This window comes from Puma concolor, chromosome C2 (assembly GCF_028749965.1).
Source record: "Puma concolor isolate L17-30 chromosome C2, mPumCon1.1.hap2, whole genome shotgun sequence".
NCBI classification, from domain to species: domain Eukaryota; kingdom Metazoa; phylum Chordata; class Mammalia; order Carnivora; family Felidae; genus Puma; species Puma concolor.
In genome coordinates, this window is record NC_141675.1 from 9871511 (window position 1) to 9893794 (window position 22284).

Genomic DNA, 22284 nt, shown 5'->3' on the forward strand with positions numbered 1-22284 from the left:
GCTAAATCCCACAAACCGTGAATTCATGACCTGAGCCGAAATCTAGAGTTGGACAATTAAGTGACTGAACCGTCCAGGTGCCCCACAGCATTGTTGATAAAGAAGAAAAATCCCTAAACGAAAAAAAAAAAAAAGTTGCAACCAAAGCATGACAGCAATTGCCTTTGGGAGCTAAGATCACAGGAGAATATATATATTTCTGTATTTTTTTCCAGTTTCTCTAATGAGAGTATGTGTTTCTGATAATTTTTTCTAAAACTTAACTTTTTAGGGGCGCCTGGGTGGCCCAGTTGGTTAAGCGTCCGACTTCAGCTCAGGTCATGATCTCAGAGTTTGTGGGTTCCAGCCCTGCATTAGGCTCTGTGGTGACAGCCTGGAGCCTGCTTCTGATTCTGTGTCTCCCTCTCTCTGCCCCTCCCCCACTCACCCTCTGTCTCTGTCTCAAAAATAAATAAGCATTAAAAAAATTAAAATTTAAAAAAACACTTGAACTTTTTATAAGAAAGGGCAACTGTCACTTGATTCTCTCCACAGAAGTACAAGGAGGATTTTGTAGTGTCACTTCCACCTGGGGTCCCAATGTGGACACGGGTTGGGATTGGTGGCCCTGCTTGCCCTTGACCCCTCTTTTCTTCTCCTGTATCTTTTCTTCCCTTCCCTATTTAATATTGACATTCATGGACACACCTTGTTTTCCAGATAGTTTCCTTCCTCTAAGTCCTCCATCTAAGATTAAATAATAATAAATCATGATGACGGTAAATAATGGTTATCCGAGTAGCAATCACAGGATAATAATACAAGCGCAGACCTTTGGTCCAGGTTGAGTAAGCAGCTGGTTTATTCTACATCCCGCATCCCTGGAGGAAGCAAACTTTCGTCCTTTTCCATCTGATGGAGCTGTCAAGCTGAGAGATAATCAACAGGATTGCGTGAAGGCAGCAAACAGCAAAGCATCTTCATTTGGAAGGTACCACCAGAGAATGGCGTCAGGGCCGCCCCTGCGGCTACAGCCTGCATCCATCCAACCACCGTTCCAGAGTGTCTGAGTACTGGCAGTTCAGGGACCAGGAGGGCCTGCAGAAAGGAAAGCGTGGAGTGTACAGGCAGGGACTCCCCAGTGTCCGAGCTCAGGATCTGCAGGTCCAACAACCCCCTGCTGGCCCACTTACAGCCCAGCCTGGCCTCTGCAGGCACATTTCCTACGGCCATTGTGCCTCTCGAGTCTGACCGTCTTGCTAACTCCGGTGCATCCTGGCACAAATGCTCGTGCCGCCTGCGCCCGCAGCGGACTCACGCTGCCCTCCACTTCTTTCCGTAAGTCCCACACCCTGAGCGGGAAGCCCCTCCCCCAGCCTACAAGAGAAGTATCCTTGACTTCTCTGAAGTGAGCATCAGAGGAGTTCTGTGACTTGCCCAGGGTCAGAGGGCGAGTCCTTGATCTGAAATGGGAACCCTTGACCTTGAGCCAGGGCCTCTTTCACCTTTCCATGCACGTGTTTCCCCCCTCACCTTTCAAACTCCCTTTCAGCTCCTCAACCCTCAACCCAGCTCCTCAGACTCCCTTCTAGCTGGTCCTAGGCCAGCTAGACTGAGTTTTTCAAAACTTTTCTCCTGAAAGGTGATCCCTCTATTCCCAGCCCCCATGCCAGTACCCAGACCCCAGGTCCTCTGCTCCCAACCTGGAAGTTGTAGGGATCACCAGACCAGATGCAGACCATTAGAAACCCTGTTTTGTTAGGCCATCCCTCAGCCAGGCAGGCCTCCATGAATTTTCCAGGGTAGGGGTTCCACAGTTAAAGAAAGGGCTGTGAGCCCCTGCCCCCCACAACTATAAAGCCTCGGGAGGAACACACACATACGTATTTTCAGAAATTGCAAGGCTCTACATAGCCCAGGGCAGGCACTGCAGAAGGGAATCCCATGGGCATGCAGGCCCTCGGTCTTCTCCCTTCCTGTCTGCCTCAACCCTGCAAAGCTGCTTGATCTGAGCTTTGAAAAGACATGGCTGCTTATTACTTTAATAAGAGCTCACTTTGCTGGAGTCCTGAGCAAGTGGGAAGGCCTTACTCAGCCTGGCCCAGCATATCTCTACTAAGTGCTATACAATAATGATGACTTTAGCTCATTAGTGCTTGCCCTAGAGGGCCAGCCATGCTTCTAATTAACTGGGAGAATAAAGACAGTATGAAAGATGCTTTAAACACTTGGAAGACACATTAAGGGGACTCCCACTTTAAAATACAGTCTATGGGGCGCCTGGGTGGCGCAGTCGGTTAAGCGTCCGACGTCAGCCAGGTCACGATCTCGCGGTCCGGGAGTTCGAGCCCCGCGTCGGGCTCTGGGCTGACTGCTCAGAGCCTGGAGCCTGTTTCCGATTCTGTGTCTCCCTCTCTCTCTGCCCCTCCCCCGTTCATGCTCTGTCTCTCTCTGTCCCAAAAATAAATAAAAACGTTGAAAAAAAATTTGAAAAAAAAAAAAAGGAAGACCGGGGGCGCCTGGGTGGCTCGGTCAGTTGAGCGGCCGACTTCGGCTCAGGTCATGATCTCGCGGTCCGTGAGTTCGAGCCCCGCGTCGGGCTCTGGGCTGATGGCTCGGAGCCCGGAGCCTGTTTCCGATTCTGTGTCTCCCTCTCTCTCTGCCCCTCCCCCGTTCATGCTCTGTCTCTCTCTGTCCCAAAAATAAATAAAAAATGTTGAAAAAAAAATTTTTAAATACAGTCTATTAAATTAGTGAGGAAAAGGGATTAATGAATAAGTAGTATTGAGAACACTGACTAACCATTTGAAGAATATAAAGCTGGATCCCTACCTCACTAAAATAAATTCCAAGAAGACCAAAAATTAAGTATAAAAACATAAAACCATGAAAATTTTATTTTCTAATATTAATAAAAACTTAATATAGGGCTTATTTTGTACCAGGCACTGTTCTATATATCATTTTATTTTTAACATTTTTTAAAAATTATTTATTTTTGAGAGAGAGAGAAAGCGGGGGAGAGGCAGAGAGAGTCAGGGACAGAGATATGAAGCAGGCTCCAGGCTCTGTGTTGAAAACAGAGAGCCCAATGAGGGGCTCAAATCAACAAACCATGAGATCATGACCTGAGCTGAAGTCAGACGCTTAACTGACTGAGCCACCCAGGCGCCCAGCACTGTTCTAATATAGAAGAAAACATGGCTTGATTTCTTTACAAACCTGGAGTACAGTTTTGTATAAATTCAGGAGCCACAAAACAAAATATTGAGGGATTTGGTTCTGTGAAAATGTAAAACTCCTATATGATGAATACACCATAAATGAAGTCAAAATACAAATCGCAAACCTGAAACAAATAGTTCACATAGATATCATGAACGAAGTTCTAATAACCCTAATTTATAAAAGAGACATATAAAATCAATAAAAACGAAAGAAAACATTATCATCTCAAAAGAAAGAACAGGCTAAGAATATGAGTAACCAGTTCAGAGAAAAATGGCCAACAAATACACGAAAAGATACTCAGCTTCTTTGTTTAAAAATGCCAGGCAAAATAGAATGGCATCATTTTATAAGTGTCAATTTCCAAAAACTACACAAATTTTATTGCTCTAGGTCAATGAACTGAGGGAACAGGCCTTCTCACGCAGTGTATCTGGGGGTGCTCCCTCTCTGAATGCCAATTTAGCAATCTCTCTACCAACGTTTATTTCTTTTGAAGTTTATTTATTTATTTTGAGAGAGAGAGAGAAAGACAGAGAGAGAGAGCTGAAGGGGCAAAGAGAGAGGGAGAGGGAGAGAATCCCACGCAGGCTCCATGCACTGTCAGCACAGAGCCCAATGTGGGACTCAAACTCATGAACCACAAGATCATGACCCTCTGAGACAAAATGAAAAGTCAGATGCTTAACTGACTGAGCCACCCAGGCTCCCCTCTCTACCAACATTTAAATGCACCTAGTGGTCCTAGCAAATGGAAACAATCTACCTGTTCATCAGTAAGGGACTGGCAGATAATTACCTGCAGCATCCAGAGGGCAGATATTCTAGGTAGCACTATGCCAAGATTTGCAAGCTCTTTAATAAGTGAAAAAAAAGTTAGGTGCAGGTCAGTGTGCATGTTGGGATTTCATGTGTGTTTTAAGATATTTTTCTTATTCTCAATATTTACACATTTTTCTCTGATTTACAAGACATATTAACAGTGGTGACCCTCAGGAGGCTGCTGATAAGAGCAAGATGTTTATTTTTTGATTTTCATTTTAAAACACATATGTCTTATTTTTATTTTGAGAAATGATAAATAATAAATTTCTAAAAATTTTAATGGCTTCTAGGTAACAGCCCAAATGCGGACTTGATCTTCCAACAAACATTTAGGGAAGACTTATAATATGCCAGGCACAGAGCCAGATGCTGGAGGCAAGTAAAACAGACAAAAATCTCTGACTGAAGTTAGCACCAAAAGGCACAGAAAATGACAAAAAAGCAACAATGAAAAGCTGACCTCTGAGACTGACACACGTTCTGTTGCCAGATTCTGAACAAGGTCTCACTGCCTATAGGGCCCTGAGGTCACTATAAGAAACACTACTCAAGACTTCCGCTGGTAAGATGGGTCCGCCTACAGTTCTGCCCCTCCTCACTCACTGACTGCTCAAAACCCTGCCCCCACAGAAGAACCGTGCAGAGAGAGTCCTTTGGTTGCCTTCCACATGACCAGAGCACAGATTTCCTGGGCCAACCATCTACTCTTTGAGCAGACTGGTAAAAGCTGAGGCTTGGAATTGCACAGATCTAGAATTAGTTCCACCACTGTGGCCATGGGTAACTTGTACCTCTCGGTGCCCCCGTTTCCTCATTTCACAAGGAATAAGAATACTCACTGCACAAGGATTGTGATGTTCATATAGACATGCAAAGCCTACATACCGGCAAAGGAAAAAAAATTGTAGCTATCATTAAAGGATTTCCTCTATTGTAAGATATGTTAATGATTTATTAACAACTTTTGTTAAAATTTGGGAGGACACATCAATTACAAGATAAACCCTAATAGCAAAAAATATTAAGATGCACAATCTGGCACTGAAAAAATATTTACATTGTTTCTAGATCTAATGGGTGACTATAATGCCCCAAATCAATCAGGACATCAATTATGAAATACGGGACAGAGAGAAGGTGGAAAAGGCAAAAGAAGGTGGAAATTGGTGGTGAGACAGTGTCTAGTGGATAGCATAGGCCCTCCATAATAAATGGTATCGGTGGAGGTGGTGGAGGTGCATGCTGGGAATGGAGGGTTTTTACGTACTCCACCGACTCAGACTAGGAGAGAGAATTAGACACACATATCAGGAAAATCTCCAGGTTGGAAACTGGGCCAGGAGACTTACACACTGTTCTATAACCATTAGCCAAGTAACAGCAGAAACAAGAAAAAGCCACATGACCTGTCTATGTGGCAAATACTGAATAAGAGGGAAAATCTGTCCTTATTCAAAGAAAAAAAGAAACTAACATGGTACTTATGGGAAAATAGTAGTAGAAGAAAAGGGAGCTCATCATGAAATTAGGAGGAACATTCCTCTGAGAATAATATACTACAGAATCCAGAAGTAAATTTATATAACTGATGTCTTCAATAAGATGTCACCAGGCACAAGCTCTGGAGAAAGCCATGGAAGAGAAGAGAGATGAAAAAGGCAAGAGCTTAAAAAAAAAAAAAAAGATGGATAGGCTAACACAGAACTTCAAAGATACTAAAAGTGTAATAAACAAAATTCAACACCCATTCATGATTTTAAAAACCTTTAACAAACTAGAAATGGAAAAGATGGAAAAGAACACTCAATCTGATTAAGACTATCTCAGAAATTTTAAAGAAAATAAAACAGTTAATGATAAAATATCCAATGTCTTACCTGTGAAATTGGGAATAAGACAAGGATGCCACTATCATCACTTTTACTCAACATTTACTGGAGTTTCTAGCCAATGCAATAAAGCAAGAAAAAGAAAGCAAAATGTATTGAGAGTCAAATGTGAGAGGTTAAATAAAGTTTTTTAGAAAAAAAATTAAGAAGACTATCCTCATGACCTAGGAATAGGCAAATATTCCTCTAAAAAAACACAAAAATAACCATAAAAGAAAATTAATAATAAATCAGACTGCATTAAGACTAAGAATTTCATTTTATCAAGACTTTTTTAAGAAAGTGAAAAGGTAACTGACAAAATGAAAGATGTTTGTAATACTTGTATCCAACAGAAAATTTTACCCAGGGCATATAAATAATTCCCAATGAATTAATAAGAAAAAAGACAAATGTAATAGAAAAACTGACAAAACTATTGAACAGGTACTTCACATAAAAGGATATCTAAATGGCCAATAAAATTTGAAAAAGTGCTCAATCTCATTAGTTGACAAGGAAACACAAGGTAAAACCCAATGCAATACTACTACACAGTCACAAGAAAAACCTAAAAAATATCAAGCACTGATAATAACTTGGAGCCACCAAAACCTACAACAGCTGGTGACAGTGTAAATTGAATCCCTCTAGAAAACTGTTTGGCAGAATATACCAAATCTGAAAATATGCATATCTATGACTAACAATTTTATTCCTTGGTATAATCAATGGAAATCCATTTATACATTCACCAAAAGAAAAGTATAGACTGTTCATGGCAGCACTAAAAAAATGAAAACTATTCCAATGCCCACCAATGGAATAATGGATATATAAACTGATATATCCATCCATATAATGGAATACTATATAGCAACGAAAACAAATTAGAACTATACACAATAATATGAACAAATATTGAGTGAAAGAAGTCAAATACAGGCCCAACCACTTATAAATTTTGGAAGTCTTTACTAAGCAAATACATGGTTATAGAAGAAATCAGAGTTGCAGTGATTTTTGGTAACAAATATATAACTATCCATTAATACATCTAATACAACACCTAATATATAAAGAGTTATTTCAAACAAATATGATCTGAATTTTAAAAATAAGCAAAGGAGAGGGGCAGGGGAAAAATCACAAAAGAATATAAATATGTAACAAACATAATGGGAAAACACCCCTAATGGGATATCATAAAATGCAAAAGAAGATAAAATTATTATATATCTTTCAAATGGCAAAGATTTTATACTTGATCAGAGTTCACTAAATAGGCATCTTACCAAGCTCTTAATACTGATATTGGTACAAATTTGCTGGAGAGTCATTTTACAACATTAAGAACCTTACAAGAATTTAGATGAAAGAAATAATCAGAGATATAAACAGAGATTTATTTCAAGGATGCTCACCCTAGCCTCCTGTATAACTCTAAACAAGATTTGAGAAAGAAAAAAATACATTCAACTTAAGGCAATTTGTCTGATAATTATGTCCTTCCTCCTTAGAGCTTGGGGTTGCAGAACTCAGTGGTGTTCTACCGCTTATCTTGGGGAGTAGGATCCCACTAGTTTGAGACTACAGATATGCAGAGACCAAGATTAGGCCAAGATTAGGATTAAAGATAATTGGTGGGGGCGCCTGGGTGGCTCAGTGGCTTGAGCATCCAACTCTTGGTTTCGACTTAGGTCATGGTCTCATGTTTTCATGGATTCAAGCCTCGCGTTGGGCTCCATGCTGCCAGCATGGAGCCTGCTTGGGATTCTCTGTCTCTTCTCTCTCTCTCTGCTCCTCTCAAATAAATAAATAAACTTAACAAAAATTTTTTAATAAAAAATATAATGGGTGATGGTCATTAATACAGACTATTAGAAAATGTACCACTTACCATGCTCCCAACCCTTCCTTATCTTTTACGATTTTCTTAACACATTCAATTGTCTTCTTCAAATCTGGATTCAGTAAAGCTGTGGAAAAAAACAGTGGAAAAATACGACTCCACAACTTGGCAGCTAAGTCAGAGTGATGTCAGGGAAGCTACAGGGTACTCATGTTTAGAGAGGCTTCCATATGATTCCAAGGATAAATCTATCCCTAGATTTTTCTCAAGACAACCCTAGGAGGTAGTAGCATGTGGTCCTCTTTTACTAAATCTATTGATTTTTTTCTTGTAATTCTTATCATAATATTTTCATTAAAAATATTTATGTATAGTGAATATGCTGTGCTAAGCAATCTAAGAAGCAGTGGACACAAAATGGTGAACACAATAAATCTGTCCCTGTCCTCCTAGAGTCTGCAGTCTGATAGAGGGAGATAAAGATCAGAGATAAGTATAATACCAAAGATACCTGGCAGGATGGGGGAATGCAGCTTGACATGGGAGCTGATGAGTGGGGGCACCCCATTCAGACTTTCAGGGTCAGGGAGGGGTTATTGGGCCACGTGACATCTAAAAGAGTAGGTAAGGAAAAGGGGTGGAAGGATCACAGAAGGAAAACTGTTCCAGGCAGAAGAAACAGCATGTGAGATGGCCTAGAGGTGCCTCTGGGGAACCAACATGACTAGGCATTCATCACCCCATTCTCTCCTTTGAATGTGGAAGCCAAGACCTCCCACCTGGGTTACTGCAATACCTTCCTTCTTGACTACACTTTGCCTCCTCCTTTCCCTAATCCAGTCTGATCGCTTTTCCTTAAAACAGTACTTCAGGGGCGCCTGGGTGGCTCAGTCGGTTAAGCGTCCGACTTCAGCTCAGGTCACGATCTCACGTTCCGTGAGTTCGAGCCCCGCGTCGGGCTCTGGGCTGATGGCTCAGAGCCTGGAGCCTGCTTCTGGTTCTGTGTCTCCCTCTCTCTCTGCCCCTCCCCCGTTCATGCTCTGTCTCTCTCTGTCTCAATATAAATAAACGTTAAAAAAAAAAAAATTAAAAAAAAAAAAAAACAGTACTTCGGTGCCCCCTGGTTGCCTGTAAAACAAAACTCCACGTCCTTGGCAGAGTCCAACTTTGCCCCAACATACCTTTCCACTTCCACAACCTTACCCTTCCATTGCCTTCCTCCATGGCCCCACCATTAGAGACCTACCAAGGGGCAGGAGACAAAGCTAGTGCCCACCCTGAAAGTGGGTGCTCTACCCCTGATACCCACAGCAAGGTAATCATACACAGTTCCTCTTCCTGGACTTTATTCATGCTCATCTCCCAATCTGGATCAGCTCAACTAAACAGGATGGCCCTTAAAAGTCTGCCACTGACCACCAACCAAGCTCACTGCGCCCTCTTCCCGCTTCTGAATAAAATGCCACTTTGATGCAGCACTTACCTGTTAAATCCATACATATGTGTATACATACCTACGTGCATACATAGGTACACATGTGCATGCATGCTTACACACACATGTGTGTGTGTGCGCGCGTCCTAAACCCCAGCTGCTTTGTAAATTCTTTGAATGAAGTTGTATTCATCACACACACCAGGCAGTATACCAGACGCCGTGCTTAGCTCTTAATGTACACTATTGCACATTAAAAACTCAACAAAAGCCCTGGGAGGTAGGTCCTCTTATTACCAATTTACAGATAAGATAACTAAGGCTCAGCTCACATAAATAGTAAGAGGTGGAGCCAAGATTATCTCTGCTCCTCACCCTGCTGGACAAGGACAGGATATAATTCCCTGAACTGCTCCCAGGACTTAGCACAGGGCCTAGTAGCTCTTGATGGTGCCTTGCTTCCTTGTGGCTCAAGGAAGACCTGCTGGCTTGTGGTTACAAATTCCCAAGGAGACTGTTTCCCCCTCTTTTTAGAATGTCGTTGCTTTCAGGATATTCTAGCTCATCTCTTCTAGCTGACAGTGCTGCTCTCAATGTGTCTCCAATGTACCTCCTTGCTTTGCTCAGGCCCCATCTACACGGTGACCTCAAACCTTTGCCTTAGGCCACAGGGAATCAGCTGATGCCCCTGGGTCACCATCAGCTTCAATCTTCCTTTATCTGTCTGGATTCTTGCTCCTCATTTTAGCCTTTAGGGATTTTCCTTTCTTGCCAGGCCAGCCAGGTACTATAGAAGATATTTCTTTTTTAAGTAGGTTCCATGCCCAATAAGGAGCTTGAACTCACCACCCTGAGATCAAGAGTCACATGCTCTATCAACTGAGTCAGCCAGGCATTCCAGATTTAATTTTTTACATTTTATCTAGTGGGAGGGTTTTTCAAAGATATCGACTCCACCATATTTTCATCACAGCACTCAGTACCACCTCTATTACAGATAATTAGTTGTTTCTCTGGTCAGATTTTGGCAATCAATCAATCAATCTTCTTATCAGATATAAATCATGGGCCTATTGGGTTTCTCTTCTTGTCTTGGCTACCAGGAAGCTTAGGATGACACTGAATGATCTATCACAGTAATTATGTTCTTAATGTGTAGATTTCCCCTAGACTTTGATCACTGTGATTTTGGGCCCTGCACAGTGTTTTACATACATTATCCCACTGAATGTTCACAGCAACCTTAAGAAGTAGTTAATGTTATCCCCACTTCACAGATGAGGAAGCTCTAGGAAGTGAATTGCACAAGCTCATGTAAGTCACTTTGTAATGGGAGTGGCTGGGAATCCCACTGGGTTCCTGTGTGTTTTCTGCACCTTTCCCTCCTACTTTGCAATTCTGTGTCATCTTGAATCTGGGAACTGTCTTACTTCTCTTTGGAGTCCCAAGGCCAAGCATGGGGCCCAACACCAAGCAGGTTTCTCCTGGCCCATATAAGAAGTCTTTACCATGACCTCCCCACTCTGTCTCCTAAAGACCCAGCTCAGCAGCTACAGGTTCTAGAACGTTTCTCATTCATCATGGGGGAAGGAGGTTTGCTCATTAGGGAGACCCTAACAATGCTGGGCTCTTAGACCCTCCTAAGGCAGAATAACAGCCTCAAGTTTCAGAGAGAGCTCTGGCCTGGTGCTGCACCCTATTGGTTTAGTCCTGACTCAGGAGTCACACTGCTTGGGTTTGCCTCTCAACGATACCACCTACCAGCTGTGTGGCTTTGGGCCACTAACCCTCTCTGGACCTCAGTTTTCCCATTTATAGAATGGGGATAATAATGATGCCCATGTCATGGGTGCCTTTGAGAATATTAGACGAATTCATATCCATGAAGAGCTTACTGGAGTACCTGGCAGTTTGCCAACATTAGAATGGCAACTCCAGTAGACCTGGCACTTAGTGGGTCCTCAGTAAGTGCTAGGATGATGGAACCCTGGGCAAGTGCAACCTCTTGACTACAGGTACTTGGAACCCCTGAGAGCGGCAGCAAAGCTCCCTTTGTAAGAGCCTACTCCTGTATCCTCCCAGCGACCACTTCTGCCTGTCCAAGTGGCAGCAACCATTCCCCTTGAAGTAGAGTGTTGTGCCCAGGTGTGGGCAAAATGAAGCCCCCACAGAGCCCTCTGCTCCAACCCTTCAGGCCCAGAGGCTCTGATGCTCGAAGCCTCTCCCCCGCCTCCTCTCAACATTCTGACACCTTCTCTGCCTATCCGGATAGGCATCTCCATTCCTCTCTGGACAGCCCAGCCGCCTCTCTCCGCAGCCCTTTCACCGCACTCAGCCTCCCAGGCCCCGCCCCTACCAGCCCCGCCTCCTCCCTGCTCCAAGCCTGCAAACTCTGGCCACCCTGAAGGCAGGCCTCGGGAGCTCTGTGCTGCAGCCCCCAGTGCCCCGGTGTGGAATGGAGGGAGGTGACCTACCAGAGCAGGACATGTGGCAGCGGTTCTTGCCCGTGTCGCACCAGTCACGGTTGGGGATCTGAAAGAGGCCGTAGCCAGTGTAGTCACGTTGGAGGTTCTCGTAGACCGCCGTGGGGTTGAACTTGCTCTCAAAATAAGCCAGGCACACCCCTAAGATGGAACAGGAGGTGGGTGGCTAGGGGGAAGGCGAATTGGGGATGCCTGGGCAGAGGCCAGAGGAAAAGGAGGTGAGGAGAGAAGGGGCTTAGAGGGACGTACTCACAGTTTGCAAGGCTGTAGCCCTCGAAATGATCCAGGCCTCCATCCTTGAGCTTCTTAGCCACCACGCAGCGCCCCATGATAGCAGCGCCACTTGGAACCACTAGGTAGCCAAGGAGGGAAAGAACCATGGATGCCTTCATCTTCTCAGGTTCCTGGCAGTTCAGGGCAATAGTGGCCAGGTGAGCCTGGTTTCTCTAAAGGAAAAGAAGGGTGGGGGTCTGCGATTCAGTGTGTTCAGATAAAGGGGAGTCTCCCCTGGCTTAACCATGATACTTCTTCCCACCCTAATCCTCTGCTTTGTGTCACTGCAAATCCGGGACGCCCGAAACCCTGCCTCTCCTCCTCTGCTTGACGCCCTATTTCCTAAGGAAATTGGTCTTGTGAAGGTCACACCCTCACATTCTTTCCCTCCAGCAAAACCCAAAGGCATCAAATCCTCTCTTCCCCTTTATTATGCAAGTAGAACTTGTTCATTAGGTACAAGTTAGAAAACAGGAAGAGAAGGAAAAACTTCAATGTGGTCCCACTACTCAAGCATTATTATTACGTTGAATTATTTACACCACTGCATTTTATCCTAGAATATATTCAGAGTTGTGGTCTCACCCTTTCCACAGTTTGTCCCCAGACTGTCTACAAATCAAACTCTGCTGAGCTTTTCTCCAGCTGTCCACACAAGGAGACAAACCCCGGTCCAGCCCAGACCTGCCACATAGCAGGGGTGTCATCACTGACAAAAGCAGACAAGTCCCTGAGCCTCACAATGCCTGTGCTTTCTCATCTGTGAGAACGGGGGTCATGTGTGGGGTGCTCAGAGAATTGACTCCTGAGTTTCTCCTTCTCCATTTCTGTTGTCACCACCTAAACCCCCTCATCACCATCCCCTAAAGCACCCTCATCATTATCCCCTGACCCACCTCATCACCAAACCTTAACCACCACCCCCCCAACCGATCACCATTCCCTGAGCCTCCTTCTGTACCTTCACCTAAACCCCCCTCATCACTGCAAGCTGAATGGTAACCCAGCCTCTTGGTCTCCACCCCTCCCAACTCTTCTAGATGGTGTTCTTTCCCTAAATTTATTTATTTATTTTGAGAGAGAGAGAGAAAAGGAGAGAGATTAAATCTCAAGCAGGCTCCGCATTGTCATCAGGAAGCCCAACCAGAGGCTCGAACCCACAAACTGAGAGATCGTGATCTGAGCCAAACTCAAGAGTCGGAGGCCGCTTAGCTGGCAGTCACCCAAGCACCCCAAGGTGGTGGTTTCTAACATGAGTGACGAATGTCCCCAAAGCATATACAAAATGTTACTCTTGGAATGCTTCTAGTTCCCTAGTCCTTATCAGAGCAAACCCACCCTTGGCTTTCTAAGTCCTCCATAATCTGGCCTTACCCTGCCCTGCCTCCATCAGGAGGAATCATTCAGTCAACTCTGAATTCCCATGTTGCTCCTTCTCTGTTCTCTGCACCTCCCTACCCCACTCCCCACTGCCCATGCCCCTTTCCTTAGCATCTCCATGCATGGCTCTTCCCAATCCACAGGGCCCTACCATGCCTTTCCCCACCCAAACATTTCTCCATCTTCAGGTGTCCACTACAGGTGCCACCTCCTTGAAGCCTGATGCAATCCTGCATAAACGTTCCCCCTCTAAGCCCCTACTGCCTTCAGAATCACCTCCAGAACCTAGCAGGTGATTGTCCTGTTCTGTGCTATGTCCTATCCCTCAGACTAGAATGTGCAATTGGAAATTACAACATAACTTCTACCTGGCATGCCCTACAGCCCCAACACTGCGTAAATATATGTTAATTAGGCAACTAATTGCATCCACCTGTTTGTTATCATTCACAGGTGTGTGCCTGTTCTCCAACCTACATTTACTGGCACAAGGGGTTCTTGACCTTGGCACTTGGGCTGGAAAATCCTTCTTCCTGGGGGCTGGTCTATGCATTGGAGTTTATTTGGGAGCACACCTGTCTCCAGGTGCCAGAAGCTCCTCCCCTTCAGTTGTGACAAACAAAAAATGTCTGCACACACTGCCAAACGTCTCCTGGTGGACAAAACTGTCCTCTGTCGAGAACTAATGACGCAAATGTCTAACTTGGGAAAAAGTTAGAAATTAACGAGTATAGTCCTGAATTAGAAGAATTTCACTTTTAAACATTTGTTTAAACTCTCAACTCACATGATTAGTTACAGACATCACTATTACACGACATACCCTATTGAGGAGGGCCTGGCATTTAAAGTGCTCAGACTTGGGAATCAGATTGCCTGGGTTCATATTCTGACTTTACCCTGTAATAGCTGGGATTTTAGGAATCCCAGGAATAATGGAAGACAGTTACTCAGCCTCTCTGTACCTCATCTAAATAATGATAAAAAATAATGCTTACCTAATTGTGTTGATTTAAAAGGTGAAAGAGTTAAATATGCAAAGTATTCAATCCCCAGAAGACACCTGTCTTTCTGAACTGTGGTCATACTCCTTGCCCTTAGCTTAATAACCAAATTCCAATGCATATTGGAAGAGAAGTCCATGCTTACATTTTCCAGCAGAGCAAAGGATATTTTCAGCAAAGGATATCCGTCTCCCAGACAGACTCATAAAAGGCGTACTTAGTCCTCCCTCCTTCCTTCTTCCCTTGCAGTGAATTCACTGGGAGTCCCGTCTCCTGTTCTACCAAAGCCTATCCACCTCCCACCATCTCCTCTGCCTCATGGCAGTTCAGAAATCACCATCAACTCTGACTTCTATAGAGGTTCCTAGATATACTCTGAAACCCTACAATCCTCTCCTGTGCCCCTATCCCTATTATCCACACAACAGCTAGAAAGTCCTCTTTAAAAACATATATCCAGGGGCGCCTGGGTGGCGCAGTCGGTTAAGCGTCCGACTTCAGCCAGGTCACGATCTCACGGTCCGTGAGTTCGAGCCCCGCGTCAGGCTCTGGGCTGATGGCTCGGAGCCTGGAGCCTGTTTCCGATTCTGTGTCTCCCTCTCTCTCTGCCCCTCCCCCGTTCATGCTCTGTCTCTCTCTGTCCCAAAAATAAATAAAAAAACGTTGAAGAAAAAAAAAAAAACATATATCCAGGGGCACTTGGGTGGCTCAGTTGGTTAAGGGTCTGGCTTCAGCTCAGGTCATGATCTCACAGTTCATAAGTTCAGGCCGCACGTCGGGCTCTGTGCTGACAGCCCAGAGCCTGAATTCTGCTACGAATTCTGTGTCTCCCTCTCTCTCTCTGCCCTTCCCCCATTCACACTCTCTCTCTCAAAACTGAATAAACGTTAAAAAATTTTTTTTAAAACATATATCCAGTCACATCACTCACCTCCTGTGGGTTCCCCTGGCACTTTAACTGAAATCCCAACTCCTCAACCCTGCCAACAAGACCCTTCCTGCTCTAGCCCCTGAGTACCTCTCTAGTCTGATTTCACACCTCTCTCCCCACCACACTCACCTTGCATATCTCTTTTCCTTAAACATGCCAATCTCATTCCCACCACGGGTTCTTTGCATCTGCTGTTTTTTTTTTTTTTAAGTTTATTTATTTTAAGAGAGCAGGAGAAGGGCAGAGAGAGAGAGAGAGAGAGAGAGAGAGAGAGAATTCCAAGCAGACAAGCACAGAGCCCACCGCAGGTCCCAATCCCACAAATCACAAGATCATGGCCGGAGCCAAAATCAAGAGTCAGACACTTAACCAACTAACCCCTTCGTCTGCTGTTTCTTCTGGCTGGAACAGGACTCCCCCAACCACCACAGAGCCTGCTCTTTGTGGTCATGGTCTCAGCTCAAAAATGATCTCAATATCTCCTCTGATCACTGCTCCATCACAGAAAATCATTTCTATTTTCTTCATAACATAAGTCAATTTCAGAAATTACCTTGTTCATTTATTTGCTCCTCTATCTCTCATACCAGAGAGTAAGCACCAGAAATGCAGAAACCTGGTCTGTTTTGTTCTCTGCTTTATCCCCAGAGGGGTGGGGGGGAGGGAGTTAGAGAGGGAGGGAACCAAACCATGAGAGACTCTTAAAAACTGAGAGTAAACTGACAGTTGATGGGGGGTGGGAGGGAGGGGAAAGTGGGTGATGGGCATTGAGGAGGGCACCTGTTGGGATGAGCACTAGGTGTTGTATGGAAACCAATTTGACAATAAATTTCATATATTAAAAAAAAGAACTTAGAACAGAGCCTAGTATATAGTAGGTGCTCTGAATCTCTGTTGAATGAATGAATGAATGAATGCCAACCCTTCCCAACAGAATTGTCATCGTAAAAGCAATAAGTGGATTTTCTGAGTGTCTCTTGCACCTGGGTGTCATCATAACTGTCCTGGTTCCTACCCATCCTATACCAGCTTACCAGTTCACCAGTCCTTCTGCAGGCCTTGGTGCCTTCTCACGGGAGGGAAGAAGCAGCCACTGTGGCAGCTTTGACCTTTATTGCAGAAAAGTTGCTCTACCTGCACTCGGTTCCCTGGGCTTTTCAGATTCCACTTCCTTGATAACCCGCTTACCTCCACCCAAGAGCTTCTAAACCCAAGTGCTTCTCCATAGTGTGCTCTTCTAGAATCTTTTCTATGACATCAGTAGCTATGCACCAGAATATTCTGAAGCAGGGAGGGGTCTGTCACCAACACGGTGTATTAGTTTTCTATTGTTGCTGTACCAAGCTACGTCAAACTTAGCAGCTTAAGCTATACAAATTTATTATCTTAAAGTTCTATAGAGGAGAACCCATTCCATTGCTCATTCAGGTTGTTGGCAGAATAAAGATCCTTGTAGCTGTAGGACCAAGACCCCGTTTCCTTGCTGGCTGTCAGCTGAGGGCCATTCCCAGCTTCTAGGGGCCATCTGCATGCCTTGACTTTACCTCCCTTCCCCTATCTTCAAAACCAGCAATGATGGGTCAAAACCCTCTCATGCTTTGACTCCTTCCTTCCTCTTCTTATGTTGTTGTATCTCTGACTCACATTTCTTTTAATTTTTTTTAATGTTTATTTATTTTTGAGAGAGAGAGGAGAACAAGAGGGCAAGCAGGGAAGGGGCGGGGCGGGGACAGAGAATCTGAAGCAGGTTCCAGGCTCTGAGGTGTCAGCATAGAGCCCGATGCAGGGCTCAAACCCGTGAACCACAAGATCATGACCTGAGCCAAAGTCTGATGCTTAACCAACTGAACCACCCAGCTGTCCCTCTGACTCACCTTTCTCCCTCTTCTCTTACTTATAAAGACTCATGTGATTAGACTGGCTCACCCAGACATCCAAGATAATCTACACATCTCAGGGTTCTTTACCTTAATCACATCTGTAAAGTCCTTGCCATGTAATTAACATGTTCAGAGGTTTCAGGTGTAAGGGAGTGGATATCTTTGGAGGACCATTATTCTGCCTATCATAGCATTCTTCCAGGCCTGCACAAAACTGCCTTCTAGTAGGGAGCAGTGGGAGAAGCCATTATTTTGCTCATCTACTCACTATGGGGTCATGGTCAAGGACATCCTCTCTGGAAGCTGGGCAACCTCATTTGTGAGATAAGGACACCAGATTGGGTTATCTTAAAAATCCCTTCTAGCTCCAAAGAGTCAAAACATGCTGAAATGATTGAGGATAATGCTAGCCTTTTGAAAACACTGAAGTTCTTATGGCTGACTCAGTTATGACTGGTAATTAGTTGATTAATTAAAAGTGATAAAATAGAGAATCATAAAAGAAACAGGCCATAAACACCAAGACTTAAACTCATAAATCCACATTGGCTCAATAATCTTTATTGATGGCCATTTCTTAGATATGAGTTATGGACTGGAGCACTGCTTAAGATTTTTGTGTAAATCATACTGTACCATATTCCATTTCTAATTTCTATAACTTTAAAGTAAATCAAAAGCTTGAAAACATAAAAGCAAAGAAAGAATTTAACAACATAAAGCAAAGCAATGTCACCTGGATTTCCCTTCTAGATTTTCAAGATTTTTTCTAGACTTTCTTAGTTATATTACCCAAAATTATCCTTTTAGTAGAATGATTTGCCTTTCTCAAGTCTTTCAAAGCACTCATCTTGAAGTTTAGATAATTAACTTAAGCTGGAATGACCAATTTGTCCTGGATTGGTTGGACACAGCCTTATACTCACATAATTGACAGATCAGTACTAATGGCATATCTCTATTTCCTTTTAACTCTTCAACTTAATTTGCAAAAGCCACCACTACTACTCATCAGTAGAGTATTTTGCAACTTTATGTACTTTTTAGCAGTTTTTCAAACGTAATCTTGAATTCTTATGCTTTCCAGAAAACCTGTAGTCAAGAGAGATTATGTCTCTTCTCCAGAGGTCTTTTAGAGCGAGACTAGTAACAGCCCTCCTCTCCCACCTCCACACTTCCACTGCTGTTTGACCAGAGCCCCATTCCTGTGCAAGACTTTAGTGCATTTACTAGAGTGCCTTGGAGGACATAAAGCATCTTCCATTATTATTATTGGGGTTAGTGCAAAGATTTCATGGAACAGTTTAGGGCAGGGCCTGGCAAACTACAACTCACAGACCAAACCTGGCCAGCAGACTATTCTCATAAATAGTTTTGTTGGAAAACAGCCACCCCCAATCGTTCATGTATTTGGTTAAAATGAGGAACTATTGGAAACAACTTATATTTTCATCAATAGAGGTTGATTACACAAGTTACGAAGTGATTTCATTCAGTGGAATTCTTTGCAGCCTTGGAATCAAGCAGGCAACTCTCCACATACTAATATGGGAAGATATTTATGAAATAATGTTAAATGAGAAGGAGTCTCAAATCAGTATCTCAGCGTGCAAAACGAAGTAATATTAATGTATATTTGCTTGTTCTATATATGGAAAGATATGCAAGAAATTTATTACATTTGACCACTATTTCTTTTAAATTTTTTTTAATGTTTATTTATTTTTGAGACAGAGAGAGACAGAGCATGAATGGGGGAGGGTCAGAGAGAGAGGGAGACACAGAATCTGAGACAGGCTCCGGGCTCTGAGCTATCAGCACAGAGCCCGACGCGGGGCTCGAACTCACGGACCATTAGATCATGACCTGAGCCCAAGTCGGACGCTTAACCGACTGAGCCACCCAGGTGCCCTATTTGACCACTATTTCCAAACAAGTAAATAAATTACCTATTAAAAATAAACAAAATATTTAAAAGGCTTTAAAGGCAGAGAAGAAAGTAGACTGAATAATTGCTCTCATGCAGGGAGCTTCACACACTCATACACACACACAAACATGCCCTACCAAACATGTTTTGAGCAACTTGGTCACATGAATGGAATTAGAACTTTCTAGAACTGATTTGTTTTAAAAATGAGGAAAAAGGGCTTACACCTGTGCAACTAACAAAATTGACCTGCCAAGTTAGACAACGACTATAGCCAGACACTCTTCCCCCACCCTATCAGACCAAAGCATCCTACACCCCAGTCTTTCCTTATTCATTCAATCGTTAGAAGAGCAGTTATTAAGCACAGACTGTGTACTGGGTCTAGGGTAGGCTCAGTGAGGAACCAGACACATTCTCTGCTCTTAAACTTGAAGGAAATGCCAGGATAGTGGGAGGACATACATGAAAATTAAAATGTAGTGAGCTGAGAAGTGAAAGCTTAGTGCACACAGAAGATGGACTGAACCAGCTTCAAGGCAGCCCAAACTGTAATATTAAGGGATGAGATTCTGCCACTTGTTTTGAGATAAACTTACATCTCTTGGCGACAAGTCTGCCTCTGTCATTCCCAAGAGTGCTCCCAACCTCTGTAAGGTGGATTCATACTTTGCCTCCGAAGTGTGAACACACTAAATTCTCTACCTGGACACACCCATCCCTCACTCACCCATCATCTGCAGATGGCTGCATCCATGGCTCCAGAGTGGAGCACATGACCAGGCCTAAGCCATTCAGCATATCACATTCTTTTGGGCATAGCGATTGGTTCAGGAATGATTAAGTGACCTAAGCTGCACCAATCATAGAGAAGATTAAGATTTTGATTTAAAACCTCTAGAAAAGAGGTGCACCCCAGTGTCTGTGAATCTTCCAGGGGAAGAGGGGAGCTTCTGAAATGATTGCATCACCATAAGGGTTGATCTGGCCACTATAAGGAGCCAGAGAATGAAGCCAACTCCACAGCCAGCAGAGCCAAGAGACAAAGATAAACTAAGTCCTGGTGACGTTGTTTGAATTCTGGATCAGGCTGTACCTGAAGCCAGTCCACCTCAGGACTTTTCCATTCCTCTTGGTTTCATCCAATTTGAGTTGTGTGTTGAGTAGCCCTGACCCACTCATTCTTTGAGAAAAGCTCAGGGCTCTCCAGCTTGGCAGGTAGCAGAGCCCATCAGAACTATCCCTTCCTTCCTGAATTCTCTCATGAGAGACAAGGACTTTCTCTGTGTTTATCTTTATGTAAAAATTCATTGTTCTGTGTGTCAGTAATTGGATTTCATTCCTCTTTCAGCTGACATTTAGGGAATTCACAATACCCTTGGTTGCCTTTTTAAAAAACAACTTTAGGGGCGCCTGGGTGGCTCAGTTGGTTGACCGTCTGACTTTGGCTCAGGTCATGATCTCACGGTTTGTGGGTTTGAGCCCCACATTGGGCTCTGTGCTGACAGCTCAGGGCCTGGAGCCTGCTTCAGATTCTGTGTTTCTCTCTCTCTCTCACACTGCTCACACTCTGTCTCTCTCTCAAAAATAAAGATTAAAAAAAAAAAACAACTTTATTGGGGCACCTGGATGGTGTAATCACTTGGGCCTCCCACCCTTGGTCTCGGCTCAGGTCATGATCTCCCAGTTGGTGAGTTTTAGCCCCACATGGGGCTCTGTGCTGATGGTGCAAAGCCTACTTGGGATTCTGTCTCTCTTTCTCTCTGCCCCTCTCCCACTTGTGTGCATGCTCTCTCTCTCTCTCAAAATAAATAAACTTAAAAAAATAAAATAAAAAATAACTTTACTGAAATATAATTTAATCCATACAATTAACCTATTCAGAATATATATTTGGATGGTTTAAGAATATTATGCTGGTTCCGACAGCAAGCGCGACTTAGCATCTGGGAGGTCATAAGTTAACAGCTCTGCTCAGAAAGCGGGAAGGCTGGAGGACAAAGGGAAGGAGAGCTGCTGAGCCCCCGGACGACAGAGCTCAGTTTGGTGGGGAACAAAGGCGCTCGCCAGCGCCAGCTCCCCCGCCCATCCCCCAGCCAAAATCCCAAAGAGAACCAGTTCCTGCCAGGGAACTTTCTCGCTCCGCGCAAACACCCAACTCTGCGCTTCTGCGGAGCCAAACCTCCGGCAGCGGATCTGACTCCCTCCTGCTGCCACAGGGCCCCTCCTGAAGTGGATCAACTAAGGAGAAGTAAGCTAAGCCTGCCCCTCCTGCCCCTGTGCACCTTGCCTACCCACCCCAGCTAAGACGCCAGATCCCCAGCATCACAAGCCTGGCAATGTGCAAGTAGCCCAGACAGGCCACCCCACCCCACAGTGAATCCCGCCCCTAGGAGAGGGGAAGAGGAGGCAGGCACCAGTCTGACTGTGGCCCCAGCAGTGGGCTGGGGGCAGACATCAGGTCTGACTGCAGCTCCGCCCACCAACTCCAGTTATACACCACAGCACAGGGGAAGTGCCCTGCAGGTCCTCACCACACCAGGGACTATCCAAAATGACCAAGCGGAAGAATTCCCCTCAGAAGAATCTCCAGGAAATAACAACAGCTAATGAGCTGATCAAAAAGGATTTAAATAATATAACAGAAAGTGAATTTAGAATAATAGTCATAAAATTAATCGCTGGGCTTGAAAACAGTATAGCTGACAGCAGAGAATCTCTTGCTACAGAGATCAAGGGACTAAGGAACAGTCACGAGGAGCTGAAAAACGCTTTAAACGAAATGCATAACAAAATGGAAACCACCACGGCTCGGATTGAAGAGGCAGAGGAGAGAATAGGTGAACTAGAAGATAAAGTTATGGAAAAAGAGGAAGCTGAGAAAAAGAGAGATAAAAAAATCCAGGAGTATGAGGGGAAAATTAGAGAACTAAGTGATACACTAAAAAGAAATAATATACGCATAATTGGTATCCCAGAGGAGGAAGAGAGAGGGAAAGGTGCTGAAGGGGTACTTGAAGAAATAATAGCTGAGAACTTCCCTGAAGTGGGGAAGGAAAAAGGCATTGAAATCCAAGAGGCACAGAGAACTCCCTTCAGACGTAACTTGAATCGATCTTCTGCACGACATATCATAGTGAAACTGGCAAAATACAAGGATAAAGAGAAAATTCTGAAAGCAGCAAGGGGTAAACGTGCCCTCACATATAAAGAGAG

General features: G+C 44.1%; 1 protein-coding gene across 2 annotated transcripts; it reads right to left on the reverse strand.

Moving 5' to 3' along the window:
* Window positions 1–823: 823 nt before the first annotated feature.
* Window positions 824–16523, reverse strand: LYZL4 (lysozyme like 4). 2 transcript variants are annotated; one of them, XM_025913970.2, is made up of 5 exons: window positions 16447–16523; window positions 11924–12116; window positions 11662–11811; window positions 7801–7879; window positions 824–1077 (listed from the first exon to the last, which is right to left on the reverse strand). In XM_025913970.2, the coding sequence occupies exons 2-5, from the start codon at window positions 12060–12062 to the stop codon at window positions 1008–1010; spliced, it is 438 nt and encodes a 145-aa protein (XP_025769755.1). In that variant the 5' UTR covers window positions 12063–12116; window positions 16447–16523; the 3' UTR covers window positions 824–1007. The 2 variants fall into 2 exon arrangements, with proteins under 2 accessions (XP_025769755.1, XP_086576360.1); XM_086720234.1 differs by lacking the exon at window positions 16447–16523 and adding an exon at window positions 16293–16440.
* Window positions 16524–22284: the final 5761 nt, after the last annotated feature.